The sequence below is a fragment of the Melospiza georgiana genome, chromosome 7, assembly GCF_028018845.1.
Source record: "Melospiza georgiana isolate bMelGeo1 chromosome 7, bMelGeo1.pri, whole genome shotgun sequence".
Lineage (NCBI taxonomy): Eukaryota > Metazoa > Chordata > Aves > Passeriformes > Passerellidae > Melospiza > Melospiza georgiana.
Window position 1 is genome coordinate 24,690,651 of NC_080436.1, and position 21,687 is coordinate 24,712,337.

At 37.9% G+C, this 21,687-nt stretch overlaps 1 protein-coding gene across 2 annotated transcripts in view; it reads left to right on the forward strand.

Annotated features, from left to right (window-relative positions):
- ITGB6 (integrin subunit beta 6) overlaps positions 1–20,318 on the forward strand; it is a 30,445-nt gene extending 10,127 nt beyond the window's left edge. The window contains exons 8-15 of one of the 2 annotated variants that reach the window (XM_058027769.1): positions 1,969–2,058; positions 6,661–6,795; positions 7,005–7,422; positions 7,884–8,106; positions 10,594–10,691; positions 15,327–15,446; positions 17,003–17,169; positions 18,449–20,318. In XM_058027769.1, the coding sequence (XP_057883752.1) occupies positions 1,969–2,058; positions 6,661–6,795; positions 7,005–7,422; positions 7,884–8,106; positions 10,594–10,691; positions 15,327–15,446; positions 17,003–17,169; positions 18,449–18,550 (1,353 nt within the window). In that variant the 3' untranslated portion in view covers positions 18,551–20,318. The remainder of the gene's footprint in view (positions 1–1,968; positions 2,059–6,660; positions 6,796–7,004; positions 7,423–7,883; positions 8,107–10,593; positions 10,692–15,326; positions 15,447–17,002; positions 17,170–18,448) is intronic. The other variant, XM_058027770.1, reaches the window with a different exon arrangement.
- The last annotated feature ends 1,369 nt before the right edge of the window (positions 20,319–21,687 follow it).

The window sequence follows — 21,687 nt, forward strand, 5'->3', positions numbered from 1 at the left end:
ATTCAATAAAAACTATTCACTCAAAAAGCATCTGTGAATATGGCAATAATAATTATATTTTAACAAAGCCTACTTTGATACAAAAGAAAACACCAGTCTAAGCTTTCATGAAGTAGTTGCCACTATTGCTGTTATCATTTGTTTTCAAGAAAAATTCTTTTAAAATATATACAAACTTAGATAAGGAAAAGACTCCATCTTTAGTCCCGACTAAGCAGCATTTCTTTTGAAACAAAAATTACTCTTTTTTTTGATTAATTATTTAATTTTATATCACAGAAGAAATAGGTTGAAAATTGGGGTTTCAGACTGTATTGCACTGCTGAAAATTGAACTAAAAATACTCTCCACACTCATACAGAATTTGAAATTATTTTTATATATTTGGTGTGGCACACTATGATCAAAATTCCTCTATCATTTACACTTCTAAAATATAGACATAACCCCACTGAGCTCAAATACATAACTATTTTACATGAATCAGAGTATCCCTATAAAATGGCAGTTCACTTTTTAATGAATATTTGCCAAAGGACTAAATTCCATCATATCCTTTAGATATTTAGCAATAGCAGCACCCCAAAAGCAGCATCTGTCTGCATCACCTTAGCAATGGTTAAACAGAAATATTTGCTAAGAAGTGAGGCTTAACCAATGGACTGGAGACTTACACTTGGCCTGGGCTTGAAATACCATCTTTGTATCACCATGCAGAAAATTTTTGTTCCTAGAGGAGAGATCAACCAAAGTGTTCAGAGCAGCACATCCCTGCTGTTTGTTTTGCATACCACAGATTAAAGGGGACTGTATTTTAAATTCCAGGTTTGTAATCTTTTCTCTCCGAAGGTCCACATGTACCAAACACAGAGTTTCAATATTCCAAGAATACTTGAGAGGGCACTAATCGCAGGAGGAGTCAGGAATGCAAAGTTGCCAGCTGTAACATAAAATGCAGTTAATCCCACTGATTTACAATAGCACTAGAAATCTAATGAATGATAACTATTCCATACATAATGCATAAAATAATCACAGAGCTTTTGGAGATATGGAGGTTAAGAAGGATATAGGAGTATCACATTACTCATGTTTATTAATAGTTTTCTGGATATTTTCCTTTTATTTAAAATAACAGCATTGATATGATAATGTGTAAAGGAAAACTGTTCCTACAATGCTTTTTTAAAAAGATGAACACATTGTTTTCCAAAGGCATGGTTTAAAGCAAGGGAAGTTCACATAGTTAACAATCAGGCAAGGCAAATTTTAATTCATGGTATTTAAAATCTAGATGTCAGATATCACGCCAGTGTCACAGTGCAATTTAATGCAAAAAGAAAAGAGAACTTTTCACTGAAATAAATTGCTAAATTGGCACTGCATTATTCACAGAAATTCAACATAAAATCCATCAGAGCCAGAGATCACTGAGATATGTGTGCAAAGATAAAAAAGTGACTGCAGCTGCTGAATGTAGGGTCCAAGACTCTTGAGCTCTGCAACAACACTAGAGCAGCTGAATCTGTTTCTGGATATTTTTATTAAAGAGAAATACAACTGTTGATAAAACATATCTTCCCTCTAAATTTGAAAAATTAGAGCTTGAAGGATACTATAGTATCAAACTTCCAATCACAGAGAGGTGATTTAACAATATATGTTCAATGAATTTTAAATGAAACCAGCTCTTCTCCATCTGACTTTTTCATTAAGACACATGCAATGGAGAGTGAAAGAATTCTTGAAAATGTTGCTGTTATTTATTTCACTTGGCTTCAATCTACTTGGTTTTGTTGTCAGCTCCTTTATTTTTGTTCATCTTCTGGTTTTTTTTGTTTTGTGTTTTTTAGGGTTTGGGGTGGGGGTTTTTTTTTTCTTTCTTCAGGTTTGGAGGTTTTTTTAAGATGGTAGCTCCTTCTCCCCTAGACTTCTTTTGTGCTTTAAATTAATTTTTTATATTTCCAGAATTATGCAAAGCTTATTCCTGGAGCTACTGTTGGACGACTACAGAAGGATTCTGGAAATATTCTCCAGCTGATCATTTCTGCATATCAGGTAAGATGGGTGCCATGCAGCTTCTTCCTTCATGTTTACATATCCAACTTTAGTTTGCAGTTTGGTAAAGAGATATGTCTTTGATTCCTTTTATGAAATTAATGATTACATAATTTTTTATGTTAGGTGCTGACCTTAACAGGAAAAGTGTTCACTCTGAGGATTAAGTAAGCACAGAAACAAAATTCCTATAACCTTCTGTCAATCCTTAGTTCTGCTGGAATGCTGAATTTATATCATTGTGTCATCTGCATTGCCTTCTTCATATTCCTGTACTTTACACCTACTCTTAATGCTTCTTTAATATTCAGGTCTCTCAGTTCCACATCTCAACAGGGACCCAAGTCTCTTCCTGTTGGTAGCTGCCACCAGAGCAGACAAACAATTGCTTTGCAGGAATATCTGGGGAAAAAAAAAACACTCTTCTATGCTCAGTGCTCTTCTCTGCTTTAGCAATTTGATGCTGCCTCTGTGAGGCTGTTCTGGGGTTTTCAAAAAGAACAATACAGGAGCCAACACGGGTTTGTTTAGGTAATGCCAGGACTTGAACGGGTTTGTTTAAGTAATACAAAGAAACACTTTAATTATGTCAGGAACATAAACACAGCACCGCTCTTCAGAGCTTTGTTTGTAAAATGCATCCTGAGTGCCTAGCTCTCTTCTGTCAGAGGAATGTTTTTAGGCAGTTGTACAGATCTTTGCACAGATACATCAATTTACAAACAGGCTGATATCCATAGATTGCTCTGTTCTGTCTCAGCCCATTTTTATTAAAAACCTGCTCTACCAGTTGTCTAGAATGACAAATAACCCTTTGCAAATAGCTTCTGTTCCTTTCCTTACTTTTTTTCCTGCTCTTCTTTCTATCACCTGAATAAGATAGTCATCACTGTGCCAAAATTACTTTGGTCTTACTGATAGGAAGGAAACCAAATTCTTCTAAATCTTATAAAAGCAATGAAGGCAATACAATTTCTGAATTACAACTTTTAAAAATGAAGTGCAAAATACTAGGAGTTTCTCCATTTTATGAAAAATTATAAGGGGAGAACTTCAGGGTTAATCTTGGGAGTGTACAAATGTTAATAAATAAAGGTGAGGAAATTTTCTTATGAAAAAAGTTGTTGCTAAACTTTGAGTAGCAATAGAATTTCACTTCTGGATTCCAACCTGCTCCTGGTCACATCTGGTTCCTATCAGCATTTCTTCAAGCTGGCAGTCTAATGCATAGACACAGGTTCCTACATTTAATTGCTGAAATATCATTTTGTTGTCAGTAAGTAATGGAAAAAACACACAAAAATTGTCTCAGTGCTGTGTCTTGGCGCTTTTGCTGTAACATAAATTGCCTCACTGGAATACTGAAAATGCGAGGAGTGAATCCTTGCCTCTTCTTCTTAGCATCTGCTTATGTTCCTCTGGCCTATGATTTTTTCCCTACTCTCCTTTTTGAGCCTGCTGATATTTTGGCTTCTGTTGTCTTCTATGACAAGAAGGGGTTCAGTTTCACTGTCTCAAGGCACAATTTTCTTATGCCTATTTTAACTTACTTCTAATGCTTTAAATATTCACTGAGTGCATCTTAGTTCCTGACTTGTAGGGTTCAGTGAATAACAGCTCTGCATTCACCTTATCTTTGTGTCTTCATAATTTCATTATATTGTGTGACTGAGACACCTTCTACACATCAATCTTCTCTCCTAATTAGAGTCCCAGTCCTTTAAGTCTCTCCTTGGTGGCTCCATCCCCTTGGTAACTTTATCTGACCATCTGTTTACCCTCCCTGACTCTCAGGAGTGCCTCCTGAGCTGTGGAGCCCACAAGAGCTTGCAGTACACAGTGAGGACACATTAAGGTTTATACAAAGGCACAGTTATGTCCTCTGCCTTGTCCCCAGCCTCCTGGCTCTGTTGGCTTTTTAGCTGCTGCATGCTTTGAGCAGAGCAGGCCCCAGAGCTGGCAGTGGTGACCATGATGCAGCTCCCGAGCTGTTTGGGCTGATCCTGCTCCCGTCTGTTCCAGGGTAGGTTTGGAGGAGCTCTGAGCTCTGTGCTTGCTGCCCTGCAGCAGTGGCAGGGAGGTGACTGCAGGAAGGGTGCTCCTGCCTTTGGGCCATAACTTGTCACAGCCTCATCCAGGCACAGCATGTCTGGACCATGCACCAGACATGGTGCAGAGCTGCACGTACGTTCTTAAAATCCCACATTTCTTTCAAGATGTAAGAAATGTGCAAGCAGCAACATGTAACACTCAAAATTCCCCAAAGTCCATTTTATTACACTTAACCTTAAAGGTTAACAATCTTATTGTTTTGTGATTGAAAAATCTTCCAAGCAGGAAGCACTAAATACCTCTTTATTTGAGAGGAGTAAAGGTATCTGAATTTTTTTCAGCTGTGAAGAAGGAAATGACAGGAGACCTACAGTTGAAAATCACATGCAAAACAGAACTAATACGACTTTTGTTAGAGACTTTTCATTATACTCTCAGAAGTGTAATTCAATGTCCTGTGTCTCTGCTTGTTCACTCACAAGAAAAGGAATAAATAACTTTTTGCTCCCTGGGAGTAGAGTTAGGCTAAATCTTTTAACACTTTAAAAGTCTTCTTGAGTGTTTACTTGCTGTGCAAACACAAGGTTTTCTAACGCCATTCACCATGTGTTGTCATATAAGAACTTCAGAGAGGAAGTAAGTTAAGAAAGTCTGAGCTGTCAAAATATTTGTTGCAAGGAGTTCTCATGTTCTTTCCAAGTCTAGTTTATTTTCTTCTGTAAGCATATTTCTGCCTGCTTTGTTTAGCATTGAATTCTGCACAACTTCATGTTGTAGAGCTGTAGGCTAAAATGCTTTGTGACAGATAGCAGGCCATTTAATTAAAGCCACTCAAAGAATTTAAAATTTCAGAAAAATTACCCTTTTTTCTCCAGTTTGTAATCCCTGCACTTACACAAAAATGAGAACAAAGAAATAATGTATTAGAAAGGACAGGTAACACAAAGGCATGAGTATTTAGTACTTTTTTGCCTGTTCCATTCAGAAAATTTTTTGAACCACAAATGTTTCTCTGTGAATGGCTTAAAGCTGCTATTTGCTATTAACTGTCTGCTATTTGTCCTCAAACTATGGCCAGACAGTTGAGTAGTTTTAAAGCATCATTAGAAGTACTGACATATATTAGGATCTAAAAACCTTGAATTTATCACAGTTTGTGTTCACTTTCAAGGCTGTAAGACGAATAATTTGATCTCTTACAACAGCAAGGCACATTCAAATGACCCAATACAGACTCCAGAATTCCAAGTATTACAATTTGGTGTTCAGCAGCATTTCATTTTCTCTATGTTGCACTCTGCACCGTGTAATTTTGCAGCTAGTGGAGAGGGACTACTGGTGATACATCCTGCAACCTAAGCAAGTGTCCTCAGTCATAGCTTTAGCTAGAGATTTGCTGGTTTGGGTCCTTTGGGGAGAGTCCAGTTATGACAAACAAATTATTATTGACAACTCTGCATCGTTTCAATAGTGACACAAGCACCTACCTCCAAATCAAAGGGAAATGGAAGTTTGGGCATATTCAAACTTACCAGCATTACAAACCTGTTGCTCAGGGCACAATTTTACAACCCTAAGATAAATTTCCTAAGAATCCAGAACATGTACACAGGACAGGGAGTTGTCTATGCAGGTTTATACCTATTCTATTTTTACTTTGATTTACCCCACCAGACCTTTACTCCATTGAGTCATCCTGCTACCTTGAGTAGAATGACTCACTGAAGTAAGGTCAGCAAGTTTTCTGTGCTCTGTTTGAAGGGCAGGGGGTATTTTGCAAGCAATTAAATTTCTATGAGCACAAAGTGAAGTCAGTGAGATGTTTTCTCTGCAGTTGCTGAGGTACTTTTGAAAAATTTCCATTTACTGGATCCACAGAATAATGAAGTCATAGGGAATTTCCCCGTGGCCTGTGATAGGCTTTGGATTAAGGCTGTGTAAGCAAAGTTGCTATAAAGTATTTTAAAGACTTAAAATGTAGACATCTAGTATAAGACAGCCTGTGACTCACTAAATGGAAGTTTGATGAACAAATTGATTTAAATAATGGGGATGTTGTTAAATACAGGTTAAAATAATATAAACAGCTCATGAAGCAGGAATTTCCATTGTGAGAAGAAAGGAAGGGAGGGAGCAATATTGACACAGTTTGGCTAATCAGGAAAAGCCCAGACCTAGCGATGCAATCAGGGACGCAAATCTACTCCTCAGAAAGTCCAGACCTAAAACCTGCATCAGTCAGCAGAGCTATGAAAGGTGATTTAATAAAACATTGAATTTGTTCTGCTGGAAGGGCAGGAAATAAGCCCTGTGATAGCAGATATTAAAGTGATACCACCACTGCTTTCCACTGGGTCTGTCAGCATTTGCTTTATTTTGCTCGTTCCCCATTTCTCTTGCAAATAGAGGGTTCTGTAAACTAAGTGCCAAAGCACGAGTGTGCTCCCGTCTAAGTCAGGATAAATTACAGACCACGTTCCTCAGACATGGAGCAGTGGCAGCACACGGCAATGTTATCACTCCATTCATCTGACATTTTTTTCCTTGAAGGAGCTGAGGTCTGAGGTTGAATTGGAGATCCTGGGAGAGACGGAAGGGCTCAATCTCTCCTTCACGGCCATCTGTAACAATGGGACCTTTTTTCCACATCAGAGGAAATGCTCTCATGTGAAAGTGGGAAATACAGTAAGTGAAGAACTTATTCTCCAAAGACATGAACTTCATATAATTTAGGACACCAAGGTAGAGTTTGCTCTTTATTAAAAGATCTTCCTCCAGACAAGTCACCAAAAAGCAGGCAGAATCTATGGCCCTCTTACTCTGTCCTGTGCATGCACTTCCCAAGCACCCTGCAGAGTTCCCTGTGCTCCCAGCAGCCCCGTTCTCTCTTCCAGGTCTCTTTCAATGTGACTGTTAGTCTCTCTTCGTGTGAAAAAACCAGAAGGCTTATCAAGATAAAACCTGTGGGCCTCAGCGACGTGCTGGAGATGGAAATTCATCCCCTCTGCAGCTGCGAGTGTCAGGCCAAGGCTGAGAAGCAGAGCCCGAAGTGCAGCCAAGGGAAAGGCTCCCTGGAGTGCGGGGTGTGCGTGTGCAGCCCTGGCTACGTGGGGCCGCGCTGCGAGTGCCACGAGAGCTCACTCGGTGCCAGCTCCTGCCGGGGCCCGGCCGAGCAGAGCTCCTGCAGCGGCAGAGGCGACTGCTACTGCGGGCAGTGCCTGTGCCACCCGTCCCCGTACGGAAAGGTCTACGGGCCCCACTGCGAGTGCAATGACTTCTCGTGCGTCCGGCACCGCGGCCTGCAGTGCGCAGGTACGGCCCCTCATGGCTGCTGGGAGCGTCCCCGCTTAGGCCTCTATGGCTCATCCTTGGCTGGGAGCTTGGGAATTTGTATTTTCATCATATACTCAGTCGCAGTCAATTCAGTTTAAAGAGTTACTGGTTATGAATGGTCTTAAGACTTAAAATAGTGTCAGCTATGCCATTATAAATCGGAAGTATTTACAAATTAGGTCGTGCACTGTCAGGATACAAGATCTGCATGGAGGGCTCCAATAAAGAGAATGGAGCTGCACTGGCTTACAGCCAGGATAAGCAAAGATCTGATCCTCTGGCTTAAAACTGAAGATTTTGGGAGAGAAAGAAAGATGTTAGGAAGAAGAGTTGGAGAGAGCAAAATATTTTCTGTTAAAGACAATAATTTTAAAGATCATCCTTCAGATTCTTTTTGAATTATCAATGTCTGATTTGAAGTATAATAAATGTTTTTGCAGGCAATGGTGACTGTGACTGTGGGGAATGCAGGTGCCACAGTGGATGGACTGGTGAATACTGTAATTGCACAACTGATACCAGCACCTGCATTGCTGAGGATGGGACACTGTGCAGTGGGAGAGGTGAATGCATCTGTGGGACGTGTGCTTGCACCCATCCAGCGGCTTCAGGCCAAACGTGTGAAAAATGCCCCCTCTGCGGTGACCCCTGCAGTTCCAGATGGTAATGTGGTGGCTTTAAACCTCTGATGTTTATATCATCCAGGTATCCGTTTCCTACACAGCCTCAGCAGTGTGTTTATTGCCATGTCTGTAGACTGGATTTAGAGTCCAGAACCCAAGAGCTTCTTTGTCCTTTGAGGTGGGTAGTCACAACTCATACATCAGCCATTCACGAGCATTACTCTTGGACAAAAGGACTTTATGTGAAACAATTAAGTCAGCACAGGTAAAAGTTTACACCTCCACTGCTGTCCCTGGCTGTACAACTAATCAGAATGGTGGCCTTATCTGACACTTATATGGCCTCACAGAAAAATCTGGCATTTGTATTACCATTCTCATAAATATGAATAAGGTCATGTTGTCCCCTCAAGCTTCACACCTTCCCAAATTCATAGTCCAAATTCAGCTAAGCTTGGCTAAATTTAAAAGGTCTAAGTATAATAAACTGGATAATAGTTTGGGAATGAATAAATGGGTAGCTGTATGTCTTGTATAAGTTGGTGAGAAATTGATTTTCAATGGTGAAATGTCTTCTGTCTACTGAGCATACTCAATTTATGTAGCTTTCCTGCTGTGATGCAAGGTGCCTGTTATGGTGCATGACAGGAAAAGCAACCAAAAATACTCAGGTTGTGAAGATGACCACTCTAAGTACACCATTGCTCATGCTTGTATTACATGAGCTCTTGTAGGGCTGCAGTCCAAATGGAGCAGTCTTCAGCAGAAATTTAAGCTAGAAGGTGGATTAGACTTCACAGAACACATGTTTTTAATGACCCTGGCTTTGCTTTTTGAGTGCTGAGCAGTTTAGGTTGCATGGTTCATGATGATGTCCTGTCTCCTTATTCAGAGTTGAGACCCATTTCTCTCCAACACCTGTATTTTCGTACCTGTCACTGCAGTCTACAGTGTATCTGAGTGGAAAGCTATTCTATGATCTGATTAATTCATTGATCTCTTTCTGTTAGTGCTAAATTTGCCCTAAGAAAACTGAGCCTCTCAGCATGTTCAAAGAGAGTTTCTGAATGCAGCTGCTCTAAACAAAAAGGACAATGCTGCTGCTTTGCTCTGCCCAATTTGGGAAAGAATAAGAAATATAAAGTTACATGATAGGCATTATATTAACCCATTTAAACATGTATATTGTATGCAGTGTTGGATCTTTTCTTTCTGTTTCAGTGTCTTTCCATGCTGAAATGCAGGGCACAAAAAGCCAAGAGAGAGAGAGCACTGGGAATACCTGGGAGGGTAACTGAGAGAGCTGAAAGACCAGGACAGAGAGGGTGGAGATCAATAGCAAGGCAGCTGAGAAAGAGAGTGTAGCATGAGAAACATGGTGAATATGACAAAACCACCACCAATACTGAATTTATCTCCATGAGATAGAGGCTATCCCATTACCCACTCACTTTTACTATTGACCATTTCCAGAGCAAGGGATAAGGTCACCTCCATCCCCAAACATAAACTCAGCAGCCTCAGCTTATTTCCATGGATGTATGTAACTCAATACAACAGGGGATAGCCAGAGTTTTTATGTTTTGTTGCAGTTCTCCTTTTTCCTTTTTCCTTTCCTTTTCCCTCTCCTCTTCTCTCCCATCTTCTCTCCTTTTTTTCCCTTTTTTTTAAGTGAAGTCAGTCCTTCAGGCTGCTTCTCAGTCTCAGCCACTCAATTTGGCTGAAGCTATTTGTGAAAAATTAGCAAACACGTTTTCCATCAGAAATGTTCATATACGAATTCTGTTTGTTGTTTTATTTTCCTCTGGATTTATTAAAATCCTCATTGAATTTACAGGGAGATTTCTAAAGGAATTGGTATAGATTCTGCTTTTAAATAGTATTTCAATCATTCCACCACTGAATAAAAAATAATTTTCCTGTAAGTTTCATTAATATAAATAGGATCTAAGTAATTCCTGAGACAAGCAACCATATTCAAGAGACAATTGTTGAGACACCTGGAAAGTGTTTTAATGCATTATTCAATAGACTTGCAACAAAGGCAAACTCATAGTAGGTGCCTCAGCTTGACCTCTTTGAAGTCAATTTCAGATATTGTTCATCTGATAGGAATTCCTTCAGCTGGTATTTAGTGTGAGAATATTTGCTGTTCAGAATTAGTTTTGTTTTTTTTTTTAATTTTCAAAGTGGAACTTTACATGTGAGTAATCACACGTCTGAAAGACCTACATGAATAATGTTGCCTGGGGTTCTGTCTGGTAGCTAACAAACTGGGAGAGAATAGAGGACAAGACAGAGCTTATCCACAGTACCTTTATTCAGGTGTTTGTTTTTTTTTTCCTTTGGTTTTGTTAGGATTTTTTTTTTTTTGGTGGCAGTACCTATCATATTCCTGAGAACTGTATCCATAGCAGAAGACCTTTTATTTAGCTGCTTTTTAAAATGCAGATGCACACATGCTGGCTTTTGTATTGTTGCTTTGTGGCAGGCAGAGATTGATGAGCTGCTGAATTATTTTCCACAGGAGCTGTGTGGAATGTCACTTGGCTGCTGATGACAAGTCACTGGGAGATTGCAGTGAAAAATGCAAATTGGTTGATGCAACTGTCAGCATGCAAAAGGGTTGGTATACTCAATCTTCCTCTCTTATGTGTGTGTGTGTGATTAGCAGGAGGTTCCACTTTCAGTAATTTTATATTTGAAAGTAGCCTTGTTTTTCTGCTGTGGAATTTTATTATGGGTCATAAGGGAATTACTGTCTGCCTGTGGTTCTTCTGAGGCAAGAAGGAAATGCAGAACTGGGCTGGTATAAGGCTTCCAAGTAATTCATTTGTCAGATCATGCCTATTTTCTAAGTAGTTTATGCAGGAAAGTATAGAATTTAATAGATACCAATCCCTGCAAGTGAGTGATATATTAAAGTTCCTGAGTTTAAGTTATGCCTATACCATGAGTTCCAGCAGGGCTTCTTCAGCCTTACAAATACAAAACCTGACCCCTGTCCTTAGGCAGATTCTTGGTTACAGCTGATGACTAAACACAGCCCTTTAACCAGTGGCAAAGACATTTCTTGTATTCTGAAAGGCTAAGAACATCTTTCAGCTTTCATCAAAAGTGCCTTTCATCAAGGGAAATTTCTGGAATAGGAATTAATCTTGAGTAAAATAGTACTATCAGGAAAAAAACCAACAAACCCCACCCCAATCAAAAAGAACCAAAACAAACCTTTAAATCAAAAAGTGCAATTTTTTTTTTCTGTAAAGGAAGGTGCCTGCTCAGCAGGCAGCCTGTGTTTATTCTAGTGGCAATTCTAGTCCCAACCCTATGGCACAAGCAATTGTTAAGTAAGGTAGGACATAGGCTAGTTTTATCCACATCACAGATGTACCATAAGCATTAAACAAGACAAATGTAAGAATGAAAATGAATCCTCATTCATTCATGTGTGCATGTCTAAGGTTTGTATCTGCAAGCTCCTGGAAGCCCATCCAGAGCTGTGTGCATGCAGAAATGTCACTGGTGTACATCCTTCCAGCAAAGGTACACCTTTTGTTTTTGATGGCAATACTTCAGTATATATTTATAAATATAAAACTATCTTTACAGGCTTAAAAGACATATAAGCACTTGTATTGTAAGTCTTCAGTTAGTAAAGTTTTCAAGTTGCTTTTGTAAGATGGAAGATATTTGTAGCTAGGAATATAAAATACTATACTTTTAAATATAATGAATGCTAATCAAGAGCAAAAACAGCCTTTTATATGGTTCTGTTCACATACAGAGGTCACAGGAATATGAACATGGCAATATCATCTCTTATTCCTGCATATTTTCTTTTTTTCATGTCCTGTGCTTCCCTGATTGGGACTGTCAGCTACTTCTTTAGATTTAAAATTTATTTACAGCAGTAACTGCAACCTTCATGTTCCCATCCAGATGCCTCAAAAAAAAAAAAAAAAAAAAAAAAAAAAAAAAAAAGAAAAGAAACAGCTGTTGCAAACTCTTTCATCTGAAATGCTTGGGTAGCCTCACCAAGAAGTCCTGAAAGAAATAAAAATTAACCTTTAAAACAATAGCTAAAATATAATAATAGAATAATAACTATTATCTGAACAAAACCCACCAATCTGAAAGTGGTATAAGTAGCACATCACATAATATTTAAGACATGTTATTGAGCAACTTCATGGGGTAGTATACCTCTTTCTGGCTTATGTTTTAGTTTCTTTAATGCTTCAAGGCTTTTGGGGAAAGAAAAAAGTAAAAGCTCTAGGTTAAATAAAATGTTAGTGCTTCAAAAATTTTGTTTCTATTTGTACATGGATGTTGCAATACAATGACTGGAAGTGTGAAGCAACAAAAAAGCGTGGGCTTTACATTTTCCTGTTTCCTGGGAGTGCCCAATTTAGGCTCTGAGTCGTGCCTTTCCCCTCCCTGCTTTGGTTCTGGGTTTGCCAGGGGTTTCTTCTCCTGCTCCCCACCAGCAGGTGAGGTCAGCCCAGGGATCTGCCAGGACTTGGGGTGTCCAGCAGCTCTGTAGGTGCTGATGGCTCCACATCTGGTGGGCTTATCTCCACAGCAGGCACCACTTTCAAACTTCTATTTTCATTCACTTTTAATACTTGAACACTTAAATTAGGCTAATCACCCCTTTGCCACATAGGTGTAGGAGGAGCTCTTGTTGCTCTACTCACTGGGCAAGAGGAACCAAAACTTCTAAAAGGCATCTCCTGCCAGCACCCCAGCCACAGGGCACCAGGCTGCTCCTGCCACAAGCCCAGCAGGGACAGTTATACTTTCCTTGGAGAACCTTTCCTTTTCCTACCCCATAGTGCTGACACCTCACAAATTCCCAGTGCAGCAGCAAAGTGGGTACTGGAGGGTGAATAAACCTCTCTGTCAGCACAGCTCTGTTAAGAGTCAGAGTGAGGCGAACTCTGCTCAAAAAAAGCATTTTGTTGAGCAAAAGGCAAACATGAAAGGGCATAATGACATTTAAATTTACAGTCAACATTTTTGTTGTTAAATCTTTTATAAATGTATCTGCTATGAAACAGTCTTTCATGCTTTGAGTCTCCTGCTTGCCACTGTTACCTGATTTCTCCTCCAGTGTTACTCTAGTTATTTCAAATACAATTTAGATTACCAGAATTAGGCTGCAGAAGAGTGTGAAAATTCACTGCAGAATGCAGAAGATTACACGGATGTAAATTACAGGAATTTACCTACGTAGGCAAATTTTTATGCTGATGAACTGCAAAGAACATATGCAATGGTCTCTCTTTAGTGATCCCTCATTCTAAAAATAATATCAGAGAAATAAAAATGCTAACCATAAGCTGGATTCTGAATAGCTTGAACTGGCATTTTCGCTTTCATTTCTACATTATTGCGCATAATCAGTATTCTGCTCCCCTTGCTTTCAAATTATGACATTAAACAAAAAATTACCATGTAAAAATAACTAATCTATGTGCAGTTACTGCCTTCTAGATGATATTTGGTATATGCTTGCAAGTTTTTCTCCATTTTCAGGATAGCTAACACCTATCCTTATCTTTTTTTTTTCCTCTTGGTAAGCAAGTTAGTATTTTGAGTCTGCTTGCTTAAAAGAGTTGGGAAAGTACAAACATTGCAAAACTTTTGTCAGTGTTACTGGAACTGTGACATGCCAACAAGAGCCATAAGTTTGCAGTTCATGGCCTTTCTAAGAGAATCAGATCTTGTTAAATCAGCAGGTCTAGCCTGCCTGTCTCCTCGGTAGATAACACAAGGTGCTGCCACCAAGGGCCAGCAAGAGGTTAAACACAAGGCTCAAATCAAGAGCAAGTTTCCATTAAAATCCAACCAGCTAGGGTTCTCTTTTTATAATAAGCAGAGAAATGGCTTGGAGGGTAGTCAATAGTTCCATCTTTTCTATGGTGTTTAATAGTATTTTCTATAAAACCAAATCTTATTAAGCAGTATGGGGAAGAAAATAATAGAGCAAGCATTTTTTTTTAATGTAGCGTAGGTTTCTTTAAAAGGCTCTATTCTTATCTGGTTTCTATTCAATTACTCTTCATATTAAAGTTTGAGGACTTTAAGATTTTTAGCACAATTGATTATGAAATTTCATTAAGAGTTTTGAATGGGTAGAAAATAATGGTCATGACAATAATTTTAAAGAAATATTTGAGAAGCCTACTCTTTTTCTTTCTTCTAAAAATAAATCCTATGAAGTTTGACTAAAATGTATTGAAAAGCATACCTAGATTTCCAGTGACATCTCAAATCATGGACTATATGAAAACATAAACATTCAGCCCCAGAGGTATTATTGTACACAGGTACAAAGTATTTTTTCCTCTGTAAAATATTATATTATAGTTTCACTCCAAATGATGACATTTCCAGCTCTGCACTTGTACTCTCACTTTCTGATTGCTTATTTGCTTTATATTGTCCCTCAAAGTCAGCTTCCTTCTGTCTCTCTGTTCCCTTTGAATGAATTTTTCTCAGCTCCCCAGCTAGGAATAACCTGGAAGGAAAAAATGGGTTAAATTTTTCTGCAATCAACAGTAAGTGGAGGGATGAATAAATGGGGTCAGACTGTCATCTCAGGTCACTTTATCTGCTTCATCCAGAATCCCGTTACAAAATCTCAGATTGGCAGTTTTCTGTTATTAATCTTTATTATCCTGTTATTAATCTTTATTTACTGTTACTCTTGTAGCAGTACTGGACACACAGTGACCTTTGAGGGGCCTATTGTGTAGGAAATGAATGGCAGCCCTTTTAACAGCACCCACAGCTGCTTGATGTATGTATATCTACTGCTGGAACATGATCTACAGGTGGCAGGAGTAGCTGCAAACCAAAGGAACATACTTTGTTCCACTGGTTACTTTGTTCCATAATTTGAGGCTATTTCATTTCCTAGACATCTGCCAGTTAAGAGTTTTGGGAGCACTTCCAATTCATTGAAATTCACAGTACACTAAAGTAACAAGGTGCACTAGATGGTCAGTGTAGATTGACAACATCTGGATCAGTTCTTTGGAAATATAAGTGAAAAAATCAGAAACTAAACAAAACTGAGGTTGGAAGAAAAGCCATTAAATTTAGTAGAAATTCTGACAGTATTTTTGCTTTTGTCTTTCACTCTTTACCATCTGCAGATAAGACTGTGACAAACACAATGCCAGCAGTCTCTCTGGTTATTAAAGGTTAAATTTCATTTGATTTGATGAATTACTTTTTTCCTTCCCTCTGCAGATTATTCAAAGGATAAATCCATTTCCTGCTCTTTGCAGGGGGAAAATGAGTGTATAACCACATTTCTACTGGCTGTGGATGAACAGGGAAGGACAGTCATTCACAACATAGAACAGAAAGGTAAGCAGTGAATATTAGTTTTTTGTAGGTGAAATCTGATTTAAAACCACAGACAAAGTTAGCAATCTAGAAGCAGAGCTCTTTAAAGCAGCACATCTCCTCCTTGTGTTTGTAGCTCTTCTCTGCCCAGCCAAAGATCTCCTCAAGTACTTATTTAATGCAATAGTGACATAAATAATTGGCCTTTCATGAAAAATGGCCAGAATGATCCTTGGGCTGTAAGAATAACTTAATTTTTCAGCAATTTGTGCAGTTCCAAGAGGATGATACCAAACATCATTTGCATTATGTGATAAAACTATAAATGACTTTGAAATTAGATATACAATGGTGCTTGTGACAAAGGTAGTACTGAAGAAGCACACCTCTTAAACTACATCCCTAAATCCCTAAGATTCAAGTATTTAATGTAAGATTTTATCTTTATTAAATAATTTATTGTGTATTTTAAGTAGATTTGCCCCAAAAAAAAGATAAGAAGAAATATGAAATATCTTCTTTTCACTTTTTCACTGACCTCAGTGAGTTCATTGACCTCTGTGTAATGGCCCACCCACAACACTACAATAACCAGTTTCACTGTCATCTGCTGTTCTGCTCCTGGACCATAAAATGTGAACTGGGATGAGACCTCAAGAAATTCTCTAGAAATGCAATTTAATTCATGGAACTGAAGTCAATATGGCACCAGTAGCCAGAACACCAGCCCAGGGCTCAAAACAGAGCCTCTCAGAATTAGTTAACTGAGGCCATCAAGCAAAACCAGAATGGGAAATGCAATCATGTAAGACAAGCCAGACTGAAATGAATTTTTTAATGTTCTGAAACCATGGTTCAGAAGAAAATTTTGTAAAATGGTAGTGTTCAGTAACTTTCATAGACAGTACTTTTTAATATTAAAATAATAAAACTTTGGGTTTTGGTGAAGCAAAAATTTCAGTTTTAAGTCTGACCCTCTGAAATATTGTAAAATTTATTGCACAACTTAAAATGCAAAATTCCTTCCAAGTGCACAGTCCAACATTTTCAACAAATGTGAAGGAATTTTTTTCCTCATTGTTTTCATGAGAGAAATGCAGTTTCCTCTATTTTATCAACATCTTTGGTCACTTTACCCTGACATAGATCTCACTAGAATCTTTTCTTCTGCAACCCACTGAATATCAGTTAATTGAAATAGATCTCCAGCCATAACATTGTAAAATTCATAATTTTGTAAACTCAGCCCTGTTTTTTTATAATTATATTGAAACAGATCTGAAATCAATTTTCTGACTTTTCAGAATCTGTGTCTGTATCCAGCAGTTGCTAATTGTCATGGTAAAAGAGCAGTGGAATAAGTTAACAAATAATTTTAAAATATTTTAATGCAATATTTTTCAGCTGGTTTCACAAACCCTTTAGGAAGCTAGCAGAAGAAAAATAGCACGAACTTGAAGAAAAAAGTGTGCCCAGCTTATGGCAGATGAGAATCTCAGCACATCTCTTGACTGTTTTTAATTGCCTAAAATTTATTGATTGGTTATCCACAGTCATAACTGGTTTTGTTTCCACAGATTGTGCACAGCATCCAAATATCCCAATGATAGTGGTGGGTGTCACCCTTGCTATCCTTCTCATTGGCATTGTTTTACTTTGCATATGGAAATTACTGGTGTCACTTCAAGACCGAAAAGAGGTGGCCAAGTTTGAAGCAGAAAAATCAAAAGTTAAATGGCAAACGGTATGTGAAATACATTGACTTTATACAAGGTTCTTTAGTTTGGTTACATGATGCACAGCTGCCTTTAAAATTCTGGGTCTTGATTTGTTCTTTTAAATGGATAGGTTTTGCTGGTAGGTTTTTGACACATTTACTATTCTATAAAGTAAAATTACAATTCTTTAATAGATGAAAATAATATAGTGTTTCATCTCCTAGTTTAATTTCTTCCACATGAAAGAATGTGTAGACAACTGGTTTTTTATTAGTAGTTTTTAATTAGTAGCCAGTCTTCCATTAATCCTAACAATGCTATTGTCTGCCTGTATGATTATCCAAGGTGTAGCCCTCTGCCTGTTTAGAGCTATTTAGGAAAGGGAGGTTGTTCTTGGCCTCTGTCATGATCCAAGCTCACTCCCACCAAGCAGAAGTGAATGGAACTGTCCCAAATGCAGGGGAAAGGACAGAGAAATACAGGCCTTGTTTTCTATCTATAGCTCTGGGCACCTAATGTAAGCTTGCACCACATGTTCCCTTTTCTTCTTTCTTTTCTGCCCTTGACTTTCTTGCTCTTTTGCAAAAGCTTTAAGGCTTCTGAGGATCTTTTCAAAAAAAGCATGCTGAGTAAGCAGAAAATGTGCTCACACAGCTCCACTCTCCTACAAAGTCCTGCGATTGCAACTTTTTCCAAGAATGGGCACTGTCAGCCTTTCAGTTTTGACCTGGGAAAAATCACTAACTTACAGGCAAGGCCACCTGAGAATGTTTTCTTTATCCCTCAGGAGAGCTAGGTATGGTAAGATGGAAGGGAAGGATACAGTTGATAGAAGCATTTAATTTTCTTTTCTATCACAAGAGTAAATGATAGGAAGTGATTGATGAGAGGCCAGGACGGAAAGCTCAGGTGAGACTTTCCCTTCTCTCAGCACATAGTAGGTACTGTATGTGACAAGAGCACCATGACAAGTCGCACCTAACTGCTGAGACACTCTGTGATTTTATAAATGTCTAATTGACAGATTTCATACACAAATTTTATCAGACACATTTGATGAGGTATTGTTTGATGATGTGCATTACTTTAATCTGGGAGGCTGATGTGAAGGGAAGCGTGTTCCTGAGCCCAGGCTGGTTTGTGCTGCCCAAATTCAGATCAGTCTGGATTTCAGTGGCTTGGAACACAAGTGAGCTACCAAAGTCCTCAAAGATCCATTACTTCTATACAAACTATTATGTGACTCCCATTTAAACTGTTTTTGTTTGGTTTTTTGTTTGTTTGTTTTTGTTTTGTGTTTTTTAGGAAACAAATCCACTGTACAGAGGCTCAACAACCACTTTTAAAAATGTCACTTACAAGAACCAAGATATGCATAAAAGACCCATGGCTGCAGGCTTCTATTAGCACCTCCAACACTACAAACTTAAGTTTTACTGGCAGGAAATCTAAATCTAAACTTGTTTCTTTTCAGCTGATTATGTGATATTTGTTTACAAGTTGCAGTGGTATAACCATTCTGTTAGAGAATATATATCTTGTGTTGGGACAAATAAAGATAACATATTAGTAGTAAGGGTTAGTAGAAGTATTTTTTTTAATGACCCTTTATTGTTACAGCCCCATCTTTAAAAATGGCATAAAAATAATTTTAATTTTGTCTTTAATATTGAGGATTCTAAATTATCATCTAAGCTTATTTTTTGTTAAATTAGATATATACAGTGAACTTCATAATTCTTTGTTCATACACACAATCTCATAAATTAGTGTTTAGGAATGTATTTGCACCTGTCTTTGTGGGTGCAAAAATTTTGTGGGCTGATTTAAATTTAGAAAACATTTTGGTTTTTTTCATGAATGCTGTTTAAACTACTGAGGATTGAGCTTTCTCATTTCACCTGTGTGACTGAATAGTTTCTCACTGGAAAAAAAAAGTAGTGATATTGCCTGTCTTCTGTAAATGTAAGTTACACAGAAACATTTCTTCTCTAATTCTTCTTTCTTGTCCTATTTCTCTCTTTCTCTTCCTTGTTGCTCTTTGATGTTCTTTAAGGACCTAGGCCCTGGGATTATCTCAGAGAAAGTTAAATCAAGCCAATCAAGTCTTATTCACCTGCAGTTGTTTTCTGCTCCAGACACAGACTGCTTTTTTTCTATTTATTTAAATCTAGTAAAAAGGATACAGAGAAAAAGGTAAATATTTGTAAATTAGAGACCCAGTAGACACACTTTTAAACCAGAGGATTAGCAGAACTCCATTTCACCATTTACATCCTGTAAATTATTTGGGTGCTCACAATACACCTCACATGCTGGGCCCTCACACAAAGTGGCTTAGGAGCCCTTTTCATGCAGAAATGTTCACACAAAAGGTTTATTACCACACACAAAGACAGTACTTTTTTGTTGATATGTCCATAGTTGTGAGGTTCTTTCAATGCCCAACAGCCAAACTGCTTATTCTTGTGCATAATAACATATTCAGTACTTTTGGGCTGAGTTGTTTGGTTTTAGATTTGGCTTGGGTTTTTTTCCCTCAAACTAAACAACAAAAACATCTATGGATTTCTCTTAATATTCATTTCCATTATGTTAATGAGGAATTTTAAATCTCCATTTTAGCTAATAACAAATGAATTGCAATTTTTAATTGTTATCTGTTAGCATGCATGGCACTGGATAAAGAAAGTAGAAAAGCAACTAACATGCTGGCTAAGAAAAATTACAACATTGGAGTACTTTAACAATAATGAACTTTATTTTTTAATATCACTTTTCAGGTGCATTTTTTTTTTTGCTACTCTGAAACAGATGGTCAAAAATGTGCATATGAAGGTACTTAGAAATTAAGACTTAGAAATCAAAGGTACTTTGGCACTGTTATAAATGATCACATACATTCCCTAAGGTAAATAGGGAGTTTGATCTGAAAAAGTATTGATCTGAATGTATTTGATCTGAAAAAGTTGATGTCCATTTTGTTATAAATATTTACCAAATCTGTGCAACTTCAGTCTCCATATCCTTCACAATTTCTGGAATTGAGACTGGTATATTAGCTAGCTCTGACCCATGCCTGTTTTAGGGCCTGATCCAAAGCCTACTGGAGTCAATGGCTACAGATGTGGATCTAGTTTCAGTGAAACTATTAGTTTTGGTTTACAAAGATTGTTTTGTTTAAACAAACTGGTTAATACTGTCTAATGCTATATGCATATATCTGCACAAAAAGAAATAGTATCAGATGCCTTTGGAAAGAAGGTGATGCTAGAACCACCAAAATTACAGCAGTGTGATGGAAATGATGGCTGTGATTAAACTGGAACAGATTCACATCTGTGTTCTGGTATTCCTGCATATCTCACAGGGGAAACTGCACAGATAAAGGCTCACATCTGTGGCCCTTCCAACCACTGGACTCCCACAGATGTCAGTTCAAGTTACATGTGGGACCAAATCTTGTTTTCCCGGCACATGGGTAAACTCATGGCACGCAAAGCTGGCCCCTGAATCTGCTCAGATTCCACTTAGATGAGGGTTGCCTAAGGGACTAGGGAAATCTGGATTTTACTCATATAGGTTATCTGTTACTCTTTTATTTCTCATGTAGAAATATCAAATCATAAACTTTCTCTGAAAGAAATTTAATTTTTTTATTACTTTTCAAGTAATAAAAATCTATACTGTTTATTAAATGCCTTTTAAATTCTGTTTCTGAGATCTGATTTTGCTGCTCACTTTTAGGGCTGAAAGCCTTTCTCCTGTAGGCTGCCCATTTCAATATTCCAACACATCTCAGCCTTCAAAAATTAATAACAAAGTGGTCTTTGCATTTCATATCAAACACTTGGTGCTCTACATTCGCTGTTCCTACAGAAGATCTAATTTCACAAACCTTCTCACCCTCTTCCCATCACTTGTGTCTTCTGATCATCATCAGAGATCTAATTTGTTATGTTTGCAGTCCAATTGCTCCTCCTAACAATCTATCTCCAAACTATCAAAGATATGCAGGAGCCAGGCAGGATGATTTGCAGTTTCCCTGCTGTGACTGACAGTACTATAAATTTTCTGTGCACCTTCCAAATTGTCAGGATGGAAATCACTCAAACAATTAAGAATTCATCAGAAGAGAGAAAATAGAAGGACTTGGTGAGGAAGGTTTCTATTATTGAGGGACATCAACTCAACTCATACCTATGAGCCATCCTTTAACAGCATTAATCTAGAGCATAAATTTTGACTAAACTCCCAGGTTTCAAGAACTTTGAAGATCTCACTTGGCATTCACCCTAGAAACAAGCATGGTATTCATCCCTTTTTTTGAACTATATCATTTTCATCTTGTAGAATTTTTATCAAAGTTCATATTTTTCTCTTTTTAATTTATTTTCCTGTATCAAGCTATAAGTGAGTTTGTGTGTGGTAAGTGGGATGAAAAAGTCTTTCTGCTGTTTTCACAAACACTGTTTTGACCTGAGGCTGGACCTTGAGATTGGCCAAAACATTTTTTAATATTAATACTTCTATTCACTAATGAA